This window comes from Acomys russatus, chromosome 29 (genome assembly GCF_903995435.1).
Source record: "Acomys russatus chromosome 29, mAcoRus1.1, whole genome shotgun sequence".
Lineage (NCBI taxonomy): Eukaryota > Metazoa > Chordata > Mammalia > Rodentia > Muridae > Acomys > Acomys russatus.
The window spans coordinates 29,558,973-29,577,021 of NC_067165.1; the positions used below are offsets into that span (position 1 = coordinate 29,558,973).

At 49.3% G+C, this 18,049-nt stretch overlaps 1 protein-coding gene across 1 annotated transcript in view; it reads right to left on the reverse strand.

The window, feature by feature from the left end:
* Nipal3 (NIPA like domain containing 3) overlaps window positions 1–17,362 on the reverse strand; it is a 30,886-nt gene extending 13,524 nt beyond the window's left edge. Inside the window, exons 1-4 of the mRNA XM_051171075.1 lie at window positions 17,261–17,362; window positions 10,323–10,391; window positions 6,879–7,050; window positions 5,019–5,078 (exon numbers count right to left, since the gene is read on the reverse strand). Of these exons, the coding sequence (XP_051027032.1) occupies window positions 5,019–5,078; window positions 6,879–7,050; window positions 10,323–10,391; window positions 17,261–17,362 (403 nt within the window). The remainder of the gene's footprint in view (window positions 1–5,018; window positions 5,079–6,878; window positions 7,051–10,322; window positions 10,392–17,260) is intronic.
* Between the last annotated feature and the right edge of the window lie 687 nt (window positions 17,363–18,049).

Below are 18,049 nucleotides of genomic sequence, written 5' to 3' on the forward strand. Positions count from 1 at the left end.
AGGAGAGGGGTCTCAATCTATAGCAGCCACTCACCTAGGAGCTGCTCTCAACCGCCAGTGAAGGACACCAGAAACTACCACCCAACGCCCGAGACAGCAAGATGACTAAACGCCGCCGACGTAAAAACACAAATAACAAAAGCAAAAAAAATAATATGGCATCTCCAGAACCCAGTTATCCCAAAGCAATCAGCCTTGGAAACTCAAACGCAACTGAAAAACAAGTAATTGACCTTAGATCCTTCATAAGGAAGATGATAATGGAGGAAACGAATAAAATCCGTAAACAAATACAGGAAGATCTAGCCAAACACATTGAGGATGCTAGAGACGACATGAAGAAAGCACTGGAAGAAATTTGGGAAAATGGAAACAGTTGGGGTGAAGGAATTCAAGAAAGCAGACTGAACAAGCCACAAGGAGCAAGCCAGTAAGCAGCACCCCTCCATTGCCTCTGCCTCAGCCCCTGCCTTGCTTGAGTTCCTGTCCTGACTTCCTTCAGTGAAAACTATGGATGTGGAATTCTAAGGCAAATAAACCCTTTGCTCCCCAACTTGTTTTTGGTCATGGTGTTTCATTATAGCAACAGAAACCTTAACAGGCACCTGGCACGGTTTGTATTTTTGGTTGCTAAAAATAATAACCTTCCTTAATGTTTTTATATGTGTGTATGTGTATACATATATATATGTATATATTATTTTTGTTTGTTTGTTTTTCAAGACAGGGTTTCTCCGTGTAGCCTTGGCTGTCCTGGACTCACTCTGTAGACCAGGCTGGCCTCGAACGCCCAGAGACCCACCTGCCTCTGCCTCCCCAAAGTGCTGGGATTAGTGTGCACCACTGTGCCCAGCTGACTATGTATTTTTATATGTGAGTGTTTTGCCTGCATGTATGTGCACTAATGAGTACCTGGGGCCTTTGGAGGTCAAAAGGCATCAGACCCCCTGGAGTTACAGACAGCTGTGAGCAACCATGTGGGTGTTGGGAATTGAACCCAGGTCCTTTCCAAGAACACCAAGTGCTCCTAACCACTGGAGCCATCTTTCTAGGTCCCTTTAGAGTGTATGTGTGTGTTTAACTTATTGTTTACTTGATTTGATTAGTTTTTTTTATATTTATTTATTTATTAAGTACACAGTGTTTTGCCTGTATGTATACCAGAGGAGGGCACCAGATCTCATTACAGATGGTTGTGAGCCACCATGTGGTTGCTGGGAATTGAACTCAGGACCTTTGGAAGAGCAAGCAGTGCTCTTTACCTCTAAGCCATCTCTCCAACCCCAATTTTACAATTTTTTAAAAAATTAGTTTTTAGTTGTGTGAGTATTTTGCCGACATGGAGTTACATACAGATGGTTGTGAGCCATCATGTGGGTGCTCTGAACCAGTCCCAGGTCCTCTGCAAGAGCAGCCAGTGCTCTTAACCACTGAGCCATCTTTCTAGCCCATTGCTTTAAGATTTATTTTTATTTATGTGTTATGCATGTGTATTTGTATGCCACCTGTATGTGACATCATGGTACTGAGGGAAGTGCATCAGGGCAACCCTTACACGTGCTCATCGTAAACTTGGTGCACATTTACTCCCTTAAAATTGTAATAAAACTAGCTGTGATGGCGCACACCTTTAATCCAAACACCCAGGAGGCAGAGTGGATCTCTGTGAGTTGGAGGCCAGCCTGGGCTACAGAGTGAGTTCCAGGACAGCCAAGGCTACGCAGAGAAACTCTGTCTCAAAACAAAACAAATGCCAGTCTCCAAAGGGTCCCCATCTACAGGCTGAGAACCCTGGTGTAAAGGCTCTGTAATTTTGGAAATAATGTTTTGTGGCCATTCTAGGAGTGGATTGTGTTTCACTCTTTGTTTTTTTAGTCCTGAGAGAGAGGAACCCATAACTTTAAGTACTGGGCAAGCTCTCCCATTGAGCCATACCCCCAGTCCCCGCGTGAACATTACAGGGAAGTTTCAAACCTAGGATCCCTTGATGAGCAAGCTGAACAGGAAACGAAACTCCCAAAGCAAACTTCACAGCCCAACCTGGTAACTTTTCTTTTTGGATTTTTTTCGAGATGGGGTTGCTCTGTGTAGCCTTGGCTGTCTGTATTGGACTTGCTTTATAGACCAGACTGGCCTTGAACTCAGAGATCTGTCTGTCTCTGCCTCCCTGAGTACTGGGATCAAAGGTGTGTGCCACCATGCCCAGCAAATTTCACAGCCCAACCTGGTAACTTTTTTTTTTTTTAAAGATTTATTTATTGTATGAGTGCTTTATCTGCAGAAAAGGGCATCAGATAACATTATAGATGGTTGTGAGCCACCATGTGGTTCCTGGGAATTGAACTCAGGACCTCTGGAAGAGCAGGCAGTGCCCTTAACCACTGAGCCATTTCTCCAGCCCCGAACCTGGTAACTCTTAAGGATGACTTTGTCCTTTTGCAGCCAGTTACTTAACCTTCTGGCAAGGATCAGACTCAGAGCTGTTGTTACTCCGCCCAGAGGCCTGCCGGGGACCATCGGTGGGACCCAGGGCTGAGTGGAGAGCACATGGTGGCCTGTCATACTCCAGCGGGGAAGGGCCAGCTTAGGCCTGGCCAGCTGTGGGCTGAGAGCTCTGAGCTGCACGGCTGCTAGGGTAGGATTCACTGTGGCTGTTTCACACAGCTCTCATGCCTCTCCAGCAATCCCACGCCTGGCTGTGTATCTGCAGCACTGTGGCAGTTTCCTACCCCCGTAAAATGCTATTTAAAAGACTTCGGACACACAGGAGAGCTGGCTGAATTGCGTTGTGAGCATCTTAGTCCCACTACCTAGACCAGCAGTTCTCAACCTGTGGGTGGGGACCCCTTGGAGGGTCGAACAACCTTTCACGGGGGTCACGTATCAGATATCCTGCATATCAGATATTTACGTTTTGATAGCAAACTTACAGTTATGAAGTGTCAACAAAGACAATTTTATGGCTGGGGGTTTCCACAACACGAAGAACTGTACTAAAGGGTCTCAGTGATAGGAAGCTGAGAATCATTGGCCTAGATGCTTAAAGGACATCTGTCTTTTTTTCTTTTCCTCCTCCTCGCCCTCGTCCTCCTTGTTTTTTCCCTAGATAGGGTTTCTCTATGTAGCCCTGGCTGTCTTGGAACTCACTCTGTAGACCAGGCTAGCATTGAACACAGAGATCTGCCTGCCTCTGCCTCCCGAATACTGGGATTAAAGGCGTGCGCCACCACCATCCAGCTTGTTAAATGGATATTTGCACTCACTTAAGTGCATGTCTAAGTTTCTCTCAGCTCTCTCCTACTCCCCTAGTCTCATTTCCGACTCCCACAGCCTCTCCACTCCTCTTCCTCCCAGTCGGCCCCGTTCTAGAGTAAGTCGCAGATGTCAGTATACACTGCACTCTGGGGACCTGACAAGAATGCCAGTGCCTGGGCCACAGTGCCAATCTCAGAGTCTCTGGGATGGATGGCTGCCATCATGTCACCCCTGCACCAGCCTCTGGTGTCACACACAGACACACACAGACAGACAGACAGACAGACACACACACACACACACACACACACACACACACACACAGACACACACCCAGCTATGCCAGCCACCAATCCCCAAAACAAGACATTTACTTCTTCCGCGGAGCACCTGCACCTGTTGCCCTCTCTGAGTGGCACACCCTGCTCAAAGACACCTTCAGTGATCTTCGATCTAGCCAGTCTGGGCACAGTCTCCATTTCCCGTCCCCCAGGTATGAAGCCTTCTATTTATTCTAGAGCACTTACTATGACCTAAAGTGATTTAGCTGTTCACTCGCTTACACACTGCACTCACAATAGACTATAGTCTCTGAGAGCAGAGCTCCACCGTCCTACTGCCACATTCTACAACACAGCGTGACCTCTTCCCACTCCCCTTGTCTCCAGGGCAGGGACCTTAAATTAATGTAACACTGAAGCCCCTTGGTCCACGGGTCTGTGTTTCTCAACTGGTTAGAATATAAAAAAACAAAAACAAAAAACTAAACATGGGGCTGGAGAGATGACTCAGAGGTTCCGACTTCAATTCCCAGCAACCATGTGGTGACTCACAAACATCTATAATGTGATCTAATGGCCTCTTCTGGCGTGTAGGTATACATGCAGATACACAAAATTAATAAATAAAATTAAAAGTCTTTTTTAAAAAAGCTGGGCGTGGTGGCACATGCCTCTAATCCCAGCACTTGGGAGGCAGAGACAGGCAAATCGCTGTGAGTTCGAGGCCAGCCTGGTCTACAAAGAGAGTTTAGGACAGCCAAGGCTACACAGAGAAACCCTGTCTCAAAAAACAAACACAAAAATTAAACATGGGGACTTGGATCTTTTTTCTCCCTTCTGTGCTTTTAAATAATGTGAAATGATACTAGTGGACCAATACCTGTTTCCTGGGGGTCGGGGAGCAGGCCCAGCTAAGCTGGGGGATCTCTTGGGGAACTACAAGCAGGTTCACTGGGCTGCAAGCTCAAACTCAGCTTTTATTCATAACGAAGCAGTTTCTGGCCTCCTAGGTTTGACTCCCACGGCTTTAAAACTCAGTCCGGACAGCTGGGTGTGGTAGTGGCATACGCCTTTAATCCCAGCACTTGGGAGGCAGAGACAGACAGGCGAATCGCTGTGAGTTTGAGGCCAGCCTGGTCTACAAAGAGAGTTTAGGACAGCCAAGGCTACACAGAGAAACCCTGTCTCAAACAAACAAACAAACAAACAAGCAAACAAACAAAACCTCAGCTAGGGAAGCGATGTGCCCTTCGTTAGTGTTTCTAAAACTCGGACAACAGGCTCAATCAGTATTGACTGAAGGGGATAAAAACACATTCGTTTTCAACAAGGCCACAGGCAATTCTTTTGCATAGCCAGGCTTAGGGCTCTTAATATTCACTCCCAAGAACTTAGAACCCAAAATGGAGTGGGAGGCAGAGGGTCTCTCCATTGAGGGGGGGGTAGGGGGAGGGAAGGGAGCTGGCTCCATTAGAGACTTACTCACAAAGTCCTTAGGTTTCCACTTTTCTTTGATGAATATGATTCCGATGATGGCGCTTGCTGGAAAAAGGCAAGCACAGAGAAGAGGAGTGAGGCTGCTGCCAGGCAGAGGGCCCCTCTTACCCAGGCTCTCTTGATGGCTCATTTGCATGAAGCCTCTTGCAACATCTTCCCAGAGACCTTTAGAGCTTGGTTTCTTTCAGCCTCGGCCACTTCATCTGGGAGAGGAGACCTTCTAGAACCTTCTGTGGATTTCTTATAAGCTAGGGCCCTGGGCCCCAAGTCCCCACTGGGCAGGAGGTAACTTACATTTGTGAGTTTTGGCATGCTCGTCCTTAACGGTGGGTGCTACTGTTAGTCTTATTTAATAAATGGGGGTGCTGAGGCTAAAAGAGGTGAGGCTGGTGTGACGAGGCAAGATATGAACTCAGGACCGTCGGGCCTGAAGAGATTTTCTTCTTCCACTGTATGCTACTTCCCTGCTTATCTCTCCCTGACTATTGCAGGATCACAGTTTTCCTGTGGACAGAGCTGGTAGCCACCATGACTGACTCGATTACTAGCCCAGCTCTGACTCTCCTGGCCACGTGACCCTGAGAAAGTGACAGTCTTCTGCTCCATGAAATGGTGGTCTGGGTCTGGCTGCACCACTTGCTGTCATATACTCACACAGCCACAGGTGCCTTGGATTTGGCCCCAGCAGAGCAGACACATTTACACCGAGAGTAAGATGCCCTGCTCTCCTGTCTCGCTGATCGCTATCTCCCCCGCCTCTCCTCCTCTCTCCTCACCTCCCCACCCTAGAATCGGTCCACTGAAAACTGAGTTATGGGGCAATTAAATAAAGTTCCTATATGCAAATCATTTGGCATACAGTAAATGCTCATAATGAAACAAGTCTTCTTATTGAAGTCACTGGGTGACCTCTGAAGCTCAGACCTCCAGAGGCTGAGCAACTCCCCACCTCCCACCCCACCGCCCCGTCCCCCCCCAACCCCCCCCCCGCCACCCCGCCACCATCTTGCCAGACTTCAGCCGACTTATTTGTTATGACACTGGGGATCAAAACCAGGCCACCATTCTGAATGCCTGGCTCTCAGCCTCTAAATGTGAAGAGTTTGGCTACTCATTCAAAGTCAGAGACCACTGTTTACAGTGTTGGTCACTCTGTCACTTATGCCTCACTGTGAAGGAAGGGTCCAGCGCTGGACAGAACAGAGACAGGGATGTAAATCTATCAGTGGGGACTGGGTAGTGCCTGAATGCAGGAAGCAATCCAGAAGATGACAGGGGAAGGTGGCCATGGCCAGAGGACTTGCTTAACTACAGACATTTAAACCACCTTAGGAAAAAATAAAATACTAGGAAAAGAAAAGTACTGGTCCGGTCTAGTATCTAAGGAGCAAAGCACTTTCCCAGCATGCATAGGGCCTGGGAATCATCTCCAACACTTAAAAGATGATGCTGGGTGGGAAAAACACAGCACTGCTTACATAGACTGCCAGGTTACCAGCCCTGCTCAACAAAGGAAGGTTCTAATAGCAATTCTGAAATCTAATCAAGTTCCCCACTTTACCAATTTCTTTCCCGCCCCCTTGGTTTTTCAAGACAGGGTTTCTCTGTGTAGCCTTGGCTCTCCTGGACTCACTTTGTAGACCAGGCTGGCCTCGAACTCACAGCGATCCACCTGCCTCTGCCTCCCAAGTGCTGGGATTAAAGGCGTGCACTACATTGGCTGGCCCCAAGAGTGGTTTTTTTTGTTTGTTTGTTTGTTTTTTAATGTGAGCGCTCTGAGCCTCATGGTGGCACTTGGGCCACACAGACCATGGGGTCCTGGGTGAAGGGAAGGTTGGGGCTTACCTATCACAGAGACGGCGCTGAGGGGCACGATGAGCGAAAGCGGGGCAAAGGCGTAGGAGGCGAACACACCTAGTTCCCCCAGCAGCAGCAGGAGCAGCCCCAACCACCATGTTTTGGTCTTGAAGTAGGCCCGGGGGTCCTTGGAGCCTGCCAGGCGGATGTGGCAGTATTTCTAGAAGTCCAAGCGGAAATGCAATTTAACCAGATGTTTGGAGAAAATGAAAGGCACTATGAAGGAATCCAAGGTGACGCTCCGCTTTTAAAAACCATACCTGTGGGCCTGAGTGTGGTTTGAGGGAGATTTAGGTAAGACCTTGATGGACGTGTGTGTGTGTGTGTGTGTGTGTGTGTGTGTGTGTGTGTGTGTGTACAGTCACATTTATGTGAATATACATATGTGTGTAGGGGGGTTCACATTCACATGTATGTGGGTGTGCACACACATGTGGGGGGCAGAGAAAATAATCTTTCATCATGGTTTTTGAGACAGTGAGACTCGGTGGCCTGAGTGTAACAGGTAGGCTGGGCTGGCTTGCCTGGAGCTCCAGTCACTTGTCTGTGGATTACAAATGCATGCCACCATAACAGGCTGTCTTTACATAGTTTCTAGGAATTGAACTCAGGTCCTCATGCTTGTGAGGCAAGGACTTTAACCACTGAGCTATCTCTCCAACCACCTTTCTTTCTTTCTTTCTTTCTTTCTTTCTTTCTTTCTTTCTTTTCTTCTTTCTTTCTTTCTTTCTTTCTTTCTTTCTCGACATTGTCTCATGTAGCCCAAGCTGGTGCCCTCTTCTGACATCCACAGGCACCAGGCACACATGTAGTACACATACATACATACATACATACATACATACCACTCACATGCACAAAAATGAAATAAATACATCTAAAAAAGAGAAAAGAAGCTGGGCGTGGCAGCACAGGTTTTTAATCCCAGCACTCAGGAGGCAGAGGCAGGCGGATCGCTGTGAGTTCAAAGCCAGCCTGGTCTACAAAGTGAGCCTAGGACAGCCAAGGCTACACAGAGAAACTGTCTCGAAAAAAAAAAAAAAAAAAAAAAAAAAAAAGAGAGAGAGAGAGAGAGAGAGAGAAAAGAAATCACAACCTTTCTGCCTCTGCCTCCCGAGTGCTGGGACTAAAGGCATGCACCACCACATCTTGTTTTGAAACAGGCATCCCTGACACACTCTACAGGTGAAATGCAGTCTGGGTCTAAAGCCCCTGCTTTGTCTGGGCCCCCGAGGTGACCTTCTGGCTGCCATCCTCAGGAACCCCCACATGTGGATGCTTGGTGAGCCACATTCTCCTGCGGAAGGACGGCAGCTCCTGCTTGGTGGCTGTGTGGGTACCAGAGGGCCTGCTCTCCTAGTGGCTCAGGTGTGCACTTAGGTTCTCATCTTCTGGAAATAGAAAATTGGGATACAGAAACCAAAACCGTAACTGAAGAAGACAGAAAGAAGGACTTGGGGGCTACAGACCATGGGGATGCTCAGGGAGGCTGGTCTGGACAGAAGAAAACCAGCCAGACCAACGGCTCAGACGCCACATGGCGGAACATAGCCGCTTCCACAGCATGCTGCTGAGGAGTTCAGGGCACACTCATGTGACTTCCGGTATAATAGACTCATGCCTGCCCTAGAAGTAGGCAGCTCATGGTCCCTAGAAGCAGGGAGCACCTGGTGCACTATGGGATTTCTTGGGGTAACAGTTCCAGGTCTGTGACTTGGTTTCCCAGAAGTGGCACCTGAGACAAAGACCTAAGAGTTGGAAGTTTATATGGGAGATGATTCCAGAAGGGACAAGTGATGGAGGAAGGAAGGGAGGCAGACAGACAGGCTAACTGATGAGGGCCGTGTCCTTAAAGACTTAAGGCTCTCGGGGCTCAGCGCCTTGGAGAACCTCTGAGAAATCTACCAGAGGACATTTACTCATTGACTCCTGTTGTCACCTACCAAAGTGGCCACCAGCATGGGACACTCCTGTCATTCCCTGGGACCTCAGGGAAGCTCCTCAAACTTCAGCTCGCTCTACAGCACAGCTGTGGTCACTGTCTTTCTTAGGCCCTGCAGCCTCCCTCCTCGAGACTTGAAGCTTTGACAGTACAGGGAATCAAACTGAAGGTGATGGCACCATGAGAGACAAGGCCAGGGCCTGTCTCCACAGCTTGAGGGATGGGGCTGCACTGGGAAGGTGGCACATGGTGGTGGCACTCGCCTTTAATCCCAGCACTCTGGAGGCAGAGGCAGGTGGATCGTTGTGAGTTCGAGGCCAGCCTGGTCTACAAAGCAAGTCCAGGACGGCCAAGGCTACACAGAGACACTCTACCTCAAAAAAACAACAACAAAAAACCCAACCCCGCCCCCGAAAGCCAGGCATGGTGGGTGGTACATGCCTTTAATCCCAGCACTGGGGGCGGTTGGGGGGGGGTAGGAAGAAACAGGGGAGGCAGAGGCAGGCAGATCTCTGTGAGTTCGAGGCCAGCCTGGTCTACAAAGAGAATCCAGGACAACCAAAGTTACCCAGAGAAACCCTGTCTCTTGAAAATAAAACAAACAAAAACCAGCCTCTGCAGTGGGTACCTATAATCCTAGCACTTGGGGGGTGGGGTGGGAGGGATGGGGGACGGAGACAGGACAGAAACAGGAAGTCTTGCTGTCACTGAGCTCCAGTTTCAATTTCAGTGAAAGACCTTGTCTCGGGAAAATAAGGTGGAGCTGGAGAGACGACTCAGCGGTCAAGGGTTAGTGCTGCTCTGCCTGAAGTCCCGGAGTTAAGAGTCTCGACACCCACATCAGGTACCACACGTAAGTCCGGCCCCAGGGTAATCTGATGCCGCTGGGCTCTACACTCATGTGCACACGCCCACGCTCTGACACATATAATTCCAAGTAAAACAACTCTTAAAAAAGAAATAAGGGGGCTGGAGAGATGGCACAGAGGTTAAGAGCACTGGCTGCTCTTCCAGAGGTCCTGAGTTCGACTTCCAGCAACCACATGGTGGCTCACACCCATCTATGATGAGATCTGGTGCCCTCTTCTGGTGTGTGAGTGTACATGCAGGCAGAACATTGTATACATAATAAATAAATCTTGAAAGAAAGAAAGAAAGAAAGAAAGAAAGAAAGAAAGAAAGAAAGAAAGAAAGAAGGTGGAGAGTGATTGAGAACGGTACCCACCATTGACCTCTGGCTTCCATGTGCAGGCGTGCACCCTTCCACACACATGAGCGCGCGCACACACATACACACATGCACACATATAAAGAACACTGGAGGTTCTAACCTATGGGAGCCTGGTGGGTGGTGGGTGGGGGGCGGAGAGAAAGCAGGACAGACATTGTAGGGAGATTGAGGGAGTAGACAGGGCCCCCCAGAGAGCAGCAGCAGACCTGACTCTTCTGCGGCTCCTCTGCCTGGGACAGTGCTGGCATCCGAGACTCACCTGCAGGTTAAGGGCGATGCTGACCACGAGGTGCCCGAAAATCGCCAAGAGAGCGCCAATCAAGTTTTCCTAGAAGGAAGAAGGGTCACAGAACAGACGTGAGTGGCACTTAAGCCTCTGGGTTCCAGGATATGCACGATATCCAACAGTCTACCCCAAAAGAACCCTGAATCCCGGAAGTTGGAAATTTGCTACTTAGGCATCACCCAGCTGCCTTACAGATTCCCAGGATACTGTCCTGGGTTGGCTATAGCCAGAAAACACTGCTTTGATTGTCCTTGTCTTGGTGACCAGAGCAGACTTTGTTTTGTTTGGTTTTTTTGAGACAAGGTTTCTTTGTGTAGCCTTCACTGTCCTAGACTCACTTTGTTTTTGGTTTTTTTGGTTTTTTTTCTTTTTAAATTTCTTTTTTTAAGATTTATTTATTATGTATACAGTGTTCTGCCTGCATATACACCTGCAGGCCAGAAGAGGGCATCAGATCTCATTATAGATGGTTGTGAGCCACCATGTGGTTGCTGGGAATTGAACTCAGGACCTTTGGAAGAGCAACCAGTGCTCTTAACCTCTGAGCCATCTCTCCAGCCCTAGACTCACTTGTAAACCAGGCTGGCCTCGAACTCACAGCAATCCGCTTGCCTTTGCCTCCCGAGCGCTAGAATTAAAGGCGTGCGCCACCACTGCCTGGCTGAACTGAGCAGGCTTATACCAGCCCTACTGACTCCAAAGATCCATTGATCTACCATCTTGTACAGAACAGCAATGTGTAGAAACCAACGCAGATGAAGGAAATTCAGGCTGGGCCCTACCATCACCCTATTGTCAGGGGAGCCTTATCGTCCTCTGATGGTTCAGCAGGAACCTCTCTACTGGCCAGCTTCCACGGGGACTTTTCCGTTACTTAACCAATAAAAAACTCCTTTACATCACTCTAGCAATAAGATACAGGCTGGCATTTTTTTTTAAAAATAAAAAAGTCACCAGACAGATATTTATTATAGAATAATTAGAAAAATCAGGGCTGGAGAGACGACGGCTCAGTGGTTCAGATCACCCAGGGCTCTTACAGAAGACCCGGTTTGGTTCCCAGTACCCACACGGCAGCTCACAAACTTGTAACTGTAGTTTCAGACATCCAACACCTCTCTGAGGATTCCTGAGCACACATGGTGCTCAGACATACAGATAGACAGGCATGCATATGTGTGTGTGTAAGCGCTTACACACACACACACACACACACACACACACACGGACATGGACATAGACACACCAAAATAACAAAAAACAAAACCTCCAAACCAAACTAAACCCCCCAAACTAACCAAACAGCAAATGCCCCGAAACAGCCCTGAGAAGCACTGTTGAACGGAGTTTCTTCTTAGCACCAGAGCTGGAAGCTCACGGAGGAATAAGATGATAAACCTCAGAGAAGTGACACAACCTGCCAGGGTACAGACGGGAGGGCTGGGGACCCGGAAGGGTGACTTCTGACCTCCTGTAACAGTGCTCCAGTGTGCTCTCTGAGGAGTTCATTCAAGAGTGACTGGGGGCGGGGAGGGAGGTTTGGGACACTGTGTAAGCACTCCACTTGATGCTGACGCAGGCGGCTGAGTTTTCTCTCCAAAGCCGTTTGCGCGGCACATTAATCTTAACATCTAATAGCCGGTTACAGACAGACACGGTGAGTAACAGCAGACATCACTCATGCCCTGGGATCTGAGGGCCTCATCCACGCTAATTATGCCCCCGAACCCTTGTGAAGTGGTGCGTGGTCAAGTTTTAATGAACATTTAAAGTCGTGGACAGCTGCCACCACCCAGGGGTTACACAGTCTGAATACACATCTACCAGCTGCCCTCAGGGCTTGGCACGGGGACATTCAGAGCCAGAAACGATTCGGCCTGAAGTTCCTCTTGTAACCTCCGAGCTTGAAAACAGGTCTCCACTTCTGGAGGGATGGCCAACGGCGTCCTCACTGGACCGTTAGCATGATGTGGTAAATCCTAAGATAATTCCAGCAATCCTATGGTTTCTCTTCATACTTAATTTTTAAAAAAATTTTTTATTTGAAAGACAGTGTCTCCTGCGCCCTGGCTGGCCTCACGATGACCTAATCCTCCTGAGTGTGCCGCCAAGCCTGGCTCCCGTGACTAACCTTACTACCATTCTTACTGGCACGGGCTCTAGGCACCTTCTGAAGTTTGTGTTTTCTAATCCCAAACTGACTTTTTTGAAATCCCTTATGACTCTGAAAGAAAGTGAAGTGTTTCCAGAAATGAGCTGCACACGAGAAGCAATCTCTGTGTGTGGATATTGGCATCTAGGTGAGGCACTCCACACGCCATTGCCAAGGTCCCTGTCAGGTCTGCTCCCACCAGCCTCCACTTAAATACCACCACCTAGCCGGGCGTGGTGGCCCACGCCTTTAATCCCAGCACTCTGGAGGCAGAGGCAGGCGGATCGCTGTGAGTTCGAGGCCAGCCTGGTGTACAAAGCGAGTCCAGGACAGCCAAGATTACATAGAGAAACGCTGTCTCAAAAAACCAAAAACCAAACCCCAAACCCAAACCAAAAAAACAAAAACAAAAACAAAAAAAACCTAAATACCACCACCATCCCAGGCATCACTTGGCATTTGAACTGACCTCCCACAATGCTTTGGGCTCAGAGCCGTAAACAAGTAAGAAAGGTTCAGCCTTACATGCTGGCTGGCTTTCTAAAGAATGCACTCAGGCGAACCAAGTTCTGCCACACCTGCAACTTGGCTTCAGGCCAGCTCCTTGCCACTGTCTTTAACAGATGAAGCACTACCTGCCTTGTGACAGCCATAGTCACACTCATCACCAGTGGCAGGAACAGAGGAAGCCCTAGCAGAATTGCGGGCACAACGTAAGCAGCATAAAATAGTGGCTGGACCCCTGCAGTGAGTAGACGATTCAGGTTCCGGCTATATGACTGTGTTGACTGTGTGGCCTCAGGCAAGTTCACAGACTTCTCTGTGCCGGTTTCCTTCCAAGTAAAATGAGGTTATCACAGACTCTTTGTCCCTGGGGCTTTTGGGAGGGTTGGCTACAACACAGTCAACACTCAACACACACTCACTGCTCTTACGATGCGATGCGTGTGGCAGTGACTATTAACTGACAGCTAAAGGGCCTATATCTCCCACTGGGAAGTGTTGGAGGAGCAGGTGAGGGAGCTGGGTGGATGGGAGGGTTTCCAGGCAGAAAGGATGACTCACGTGGTTTGGGGTTCTTCATTCTATAGGGTGGATGTTGGCCTCCCCTGCAGGAGAGTCTGTCGTTTCTTAGGTTTTAATTCAAGATATGCCAAAGCTAGGACTGGAAGTCAGCCTGTCTGAGTCCAAAGTCCAAGGCCTCAGCATTCTGATACGCCACCTTTCTACTGCATTCTTCCTTCCTTCCTTCTTGCCTTTTTTTTTTTTTAATAAAAATGGGGACTGAGTCTCATTATGTAGCCTGGCTGGCTTGGAACTCATAGAAATCCACCCGCCATTGCCTCCTTTAATTGTGGGATTAAAGGCATGCATGACACTTTTTTTTTTTTTAATGGTTTTTCGAGACAGGGTTTCTCTGTGTAGCCTTGGCCATCCTGGACTCACTTTGTAGACCAGGCTGGCCTCGAACTCACAGCGATCCGCCTGCCTCTGCCTCCCGAGTGCTGGGATTAAAGGCGTGTGCCACCACGCCCGGCTCGACACTTTTTTTCTTTTTCGTTGTTTTGTTTTGTTTTTTGAGGCAGGGTTTCCTCTGTGTAGCCTTGGCTGTCCTGGACTCTCTTTGTAGACCAGGCTGGCCTCGAACTCACAGCAATCTGCCTGCCTCTGCCTCCCAAGTGTTGGGATTAAAGGTTCGTCACCACGTCTGGCCCCGACATTTTTTTCTTAACGACAGGCCTCTGTTGAGACCCGGCTTCCAAATTTCTCTCCTGGCCCCCAGGGATAAGATGCATCTCCCGCATCCACAGAGTTGCCCTGGCACACAGTCTGACTGACCTGAGGCTGCTTTGTAAAGCGCAGCCTCCAGGATTCTGTCCTAGGTCTGCTGGACCAGGATTTTTGCAACGGGAGAGCAAGGTGGGTGGGGAGGGTGCAGGCAGAGAGCTATTAACAAGACTGAGAGAAAGCACCCAGATATGTCTGGTATTCAGTTCCCAGGACTGGGGACCATCAACCAACTCTAGCTCTTTCTGGTGACAGAGACAGAAACTGAGGCACTGAAGGAGAGGGCCCGACATGTCTGAGATCAAATGTGAAGCTGAGATGGATTCCAGGTCTCCCGATTTTCATGTAAGGCACTGTGTCAACCACCCACCCACCATCCAAGAGTGCAGCCGTGGCCCCACGAGGGAGGTGGAAACGACAGGCTCCCATGGGAAGAAGATTAAAGTGCAAATAAATCACGCCACCTCAGCTTTGAAACAGACCCAACTCAGCTTAGGAGCTTTCTAGGTGGGATGGAATCGGCGAGGAGGGTCTATAGAGACTTTCAGGACTCTAATATATGTGTTACTCAGCCTCCCCGGTCGGATGGAATTAAAATGAAAACAATCCTTCCATCTTCCCTGTGTCTCCCTGCCCAGCGCCTCCTTTGGCCCACAGGGTGACAAAGGCGCTCACATATGATGCCGAGAGGACACTGGCTGGGGAAGCCGTGATGCCGGCGACGTGGCGAGGAGCATGGTATACCATTTACCCTCATGCCTCAGGCCCCTTGTCCCCAAAGCAGGGATGAAAACGCTGCTCGCAGCCACCCACTGAAGGCTAGTCTCTGTATGTGGGTCACTGTTGCAAGCCTCATTGTGGCTGAATGCATTTGCTCCTCCTAAGTGCCAGGAGGCAGGTATTCCTGTCACCCCATTTTATAGATGAGGGGGAAAAAAAAATCAGCTTTTGGTGCTGGTGAGATATTCGCTGCCGGCAGCGGGAAGGACTCAGCGCAGCACGGGGCAAAGTGAAGGCTCGACACGTGTTACTCACCGTGATTATTATCGTTATTCAGAGCGAATAGCAGTCACGGTTTTTCCTGTAAATGTGTCACCTGATCTCAAACATGTCACGTCCCACTATTCGGACCCATTTCCCCAATCCGTAAAGCCAGGGTGTTAGATGAAATGACCCCTGAATCTCCTTCAGCTCAGGGTGTTATCAGTCTTGACTGTGAGGGCTACCTTAAAAAAAACACCTGTTATTGAATTTTATGTGCACCGGAGCGCATGTATGTGCACCACATGCGTGCAGCGCCTGAGAAAGGTCACAGGAGGAGTTGGGTGGCCTGGAGTGGCCACGTGGGCGCTAAGAACAGAACCTGAGTGGCCCTCCTAAGCACTGAGCCATCTCTCCAGCCCCTGCGATGGTTGACAACATTGGTCAACTCGGTACAACCTAGAATATGCTGGAATGAGTCTCAGTGAAGGATTGTCCAGATCTGGTTGGCCTGTGGGCGTCTGTGGAGACTGTCTTATGTTAATTGATGTGGGAAGAACCGCTCACAGTGGGTGGGCGGCACCATTCTCTGGATTTGGGTCTGGGAGAAAGGGAGAAAGCAAGCTGAGCACTAGCACTAGCACTAGCACGCGTTCTTGGTTTTCTGACCCTGATTATGGCTGCCGTGTGACCAGCTCCCTCAAGTTCCTGCCACTGTTACCTGCCTGCTACAATGGGCGGTACCCTGGAATTATAAATTTCTCCCGCCAAGTGTGGTGGCGCACGCCTTTAATCCCAGCACTCGGGAGGCAGAGGCAGGCGGATCACTGTGAGTTCGAGGCCAGCCTGGTCTACAAAGAGAGTCCAGGACAGCCAAGGCTACACAGAGAAACCCTGTCTCAAAAAACAAAACAAAAACAATAAGTTTCTCCCTTAAGTTGCTTCTGTCACAGCGGAAGGAAACTACGAAACCAACTAATTCAAAAAACAAAACAAAGCAAAACAAAATGAACGAGTTTTAAAAACAATTCCAGTCTTTATATGCTTCATTAGGAACGCTGAGGTTTGGCCCTAAAGCAATATAAAGCACACCCAAGGAAATAATCAGAGATGAGCGCCACGGTCTCGGCACCCACGTCATCCCACATTTGAAACAACAGGAATCCATCACACAAATCCCTGTACAGCAGCTCAACAGGCACCTGGGCAGTCCGCCATCCCAGAAGTATGCTTTGAGGAAGTAATCCCCTGTCAGCGCCACGGGGGAGGCACAGCAAGAAGGGGAACCCAAACCACTGAGACCCAAAACCTTGTGAACAACGCAGTGCCAGATCTTACAATATTAGAAAAAGACAAGGCAGACCGAGACACGAACGCAGAGGCTCTTCAACTGAAACCCAAAGCTTCTGGACCAGACAGATGGCTCAGTGGTTAAGAGCACACACGCCTTATGTTGGACCGAGGTTCAGATCCCAGCACCCTCATGGTGGCTCACAACCATGCCCAGCTTACAAATCTTAAAAAACAATAAACAAGCCCCATGTCTCCTAACTGGAAGTGTGCCCCCTTTTAACTCTGCATTTAAGATATGTCTCCAGCCAGGTATGGCGGCGCACGCCTTCAACCCTAGCACTTTGGAGGCAGAGGCAGGCAGATCGCTGTGAGTTCAACGCCAGCCTGGCCTACAAAGTGAGTCCAGGACATCTAAGGCTACGCAGAGAAACACTGTCTTGGAAAAAAAAAAAGAAAGATATGTCTCTAGCTGGGCGGTGGTGGCACATGCCTTTAATCCCAGCACTCAGGAGGCAGAGGCAGGCAGGTTGCTGTGAGTTCGAGACTAGCCTGGTCTACAACGTGAGTCCAGGACAGCCAGTCTACACAGAGAAACCCTGTCTTGAAAAACAAAACAAAACAAAAGGAAAAAAAAGGAAAGAAAGGAAAAAGAAAAAAGAAAAACTACAAAATCCCCAAAGGAAAGTAAAGTGCTTGCCTTGTAGGAGAAGGAGCCCTCGCTGCTCTGGCTCGCGGAGGTGGCGCTGCTGGTGGGTGGGAGCGGCTGCAGCTGCAGGCCCGCGCCGTGGGCTCCGTCCATGGCTGTCTAGTGGGACATCCTGCCCGGCCTGGCTGGGGGCTGGAGCTGCTGCTCCTAAGCAGGGGATGAACTGGAAGCCATCTCTCCCAGCATTCACCTTGGTCCAGCAGCCGCCTAGCTCTCTTCTTCCGTCAAACGAGTTCTCTGGGCTCTTTTGGTTGATTTACAGCCTTTGCTGCAGCTCTTATGTCTTCTCCCAAGAGGACAGATGAGGGCGTGTCTTCCGACTCTGGCCAAGCTTCTGAGTGGTGGAAGAGGACATAAAAAATGCATGTGCGTGAGACACAGCACCCAACTTCACTGCCTGAGAAAGCTCTACCCACAAAGGATGACTGGCCATGCAAAAGGAGACCATGAAGGCATGGTTATCGGGCTTCTGAGCCCCTTAATAAAGAGATCTTCCTTAAAAAGCTTTACCCTGGCCCTTAGACATCCCATTTCCTCTCCTCCTCCACTTCCTTCCTTCAATTACATCCTAATTTAAACGCCTGAGGACAAGAAAGATGACCACCCAGATCCGCCTCTCCAGGTCTCCCAAAGCAATCAACCAACAGATCCCACAGGCACCAAACAGGAACCATCAGGAGGTTGGCAGTCCAGGCTTGCAATCCCAGCACTCAGGGGGCTGAGGCGGGACCACAGCACCAAACCAACAGCAACAACAATAGAAACCGAACCAAACACCAA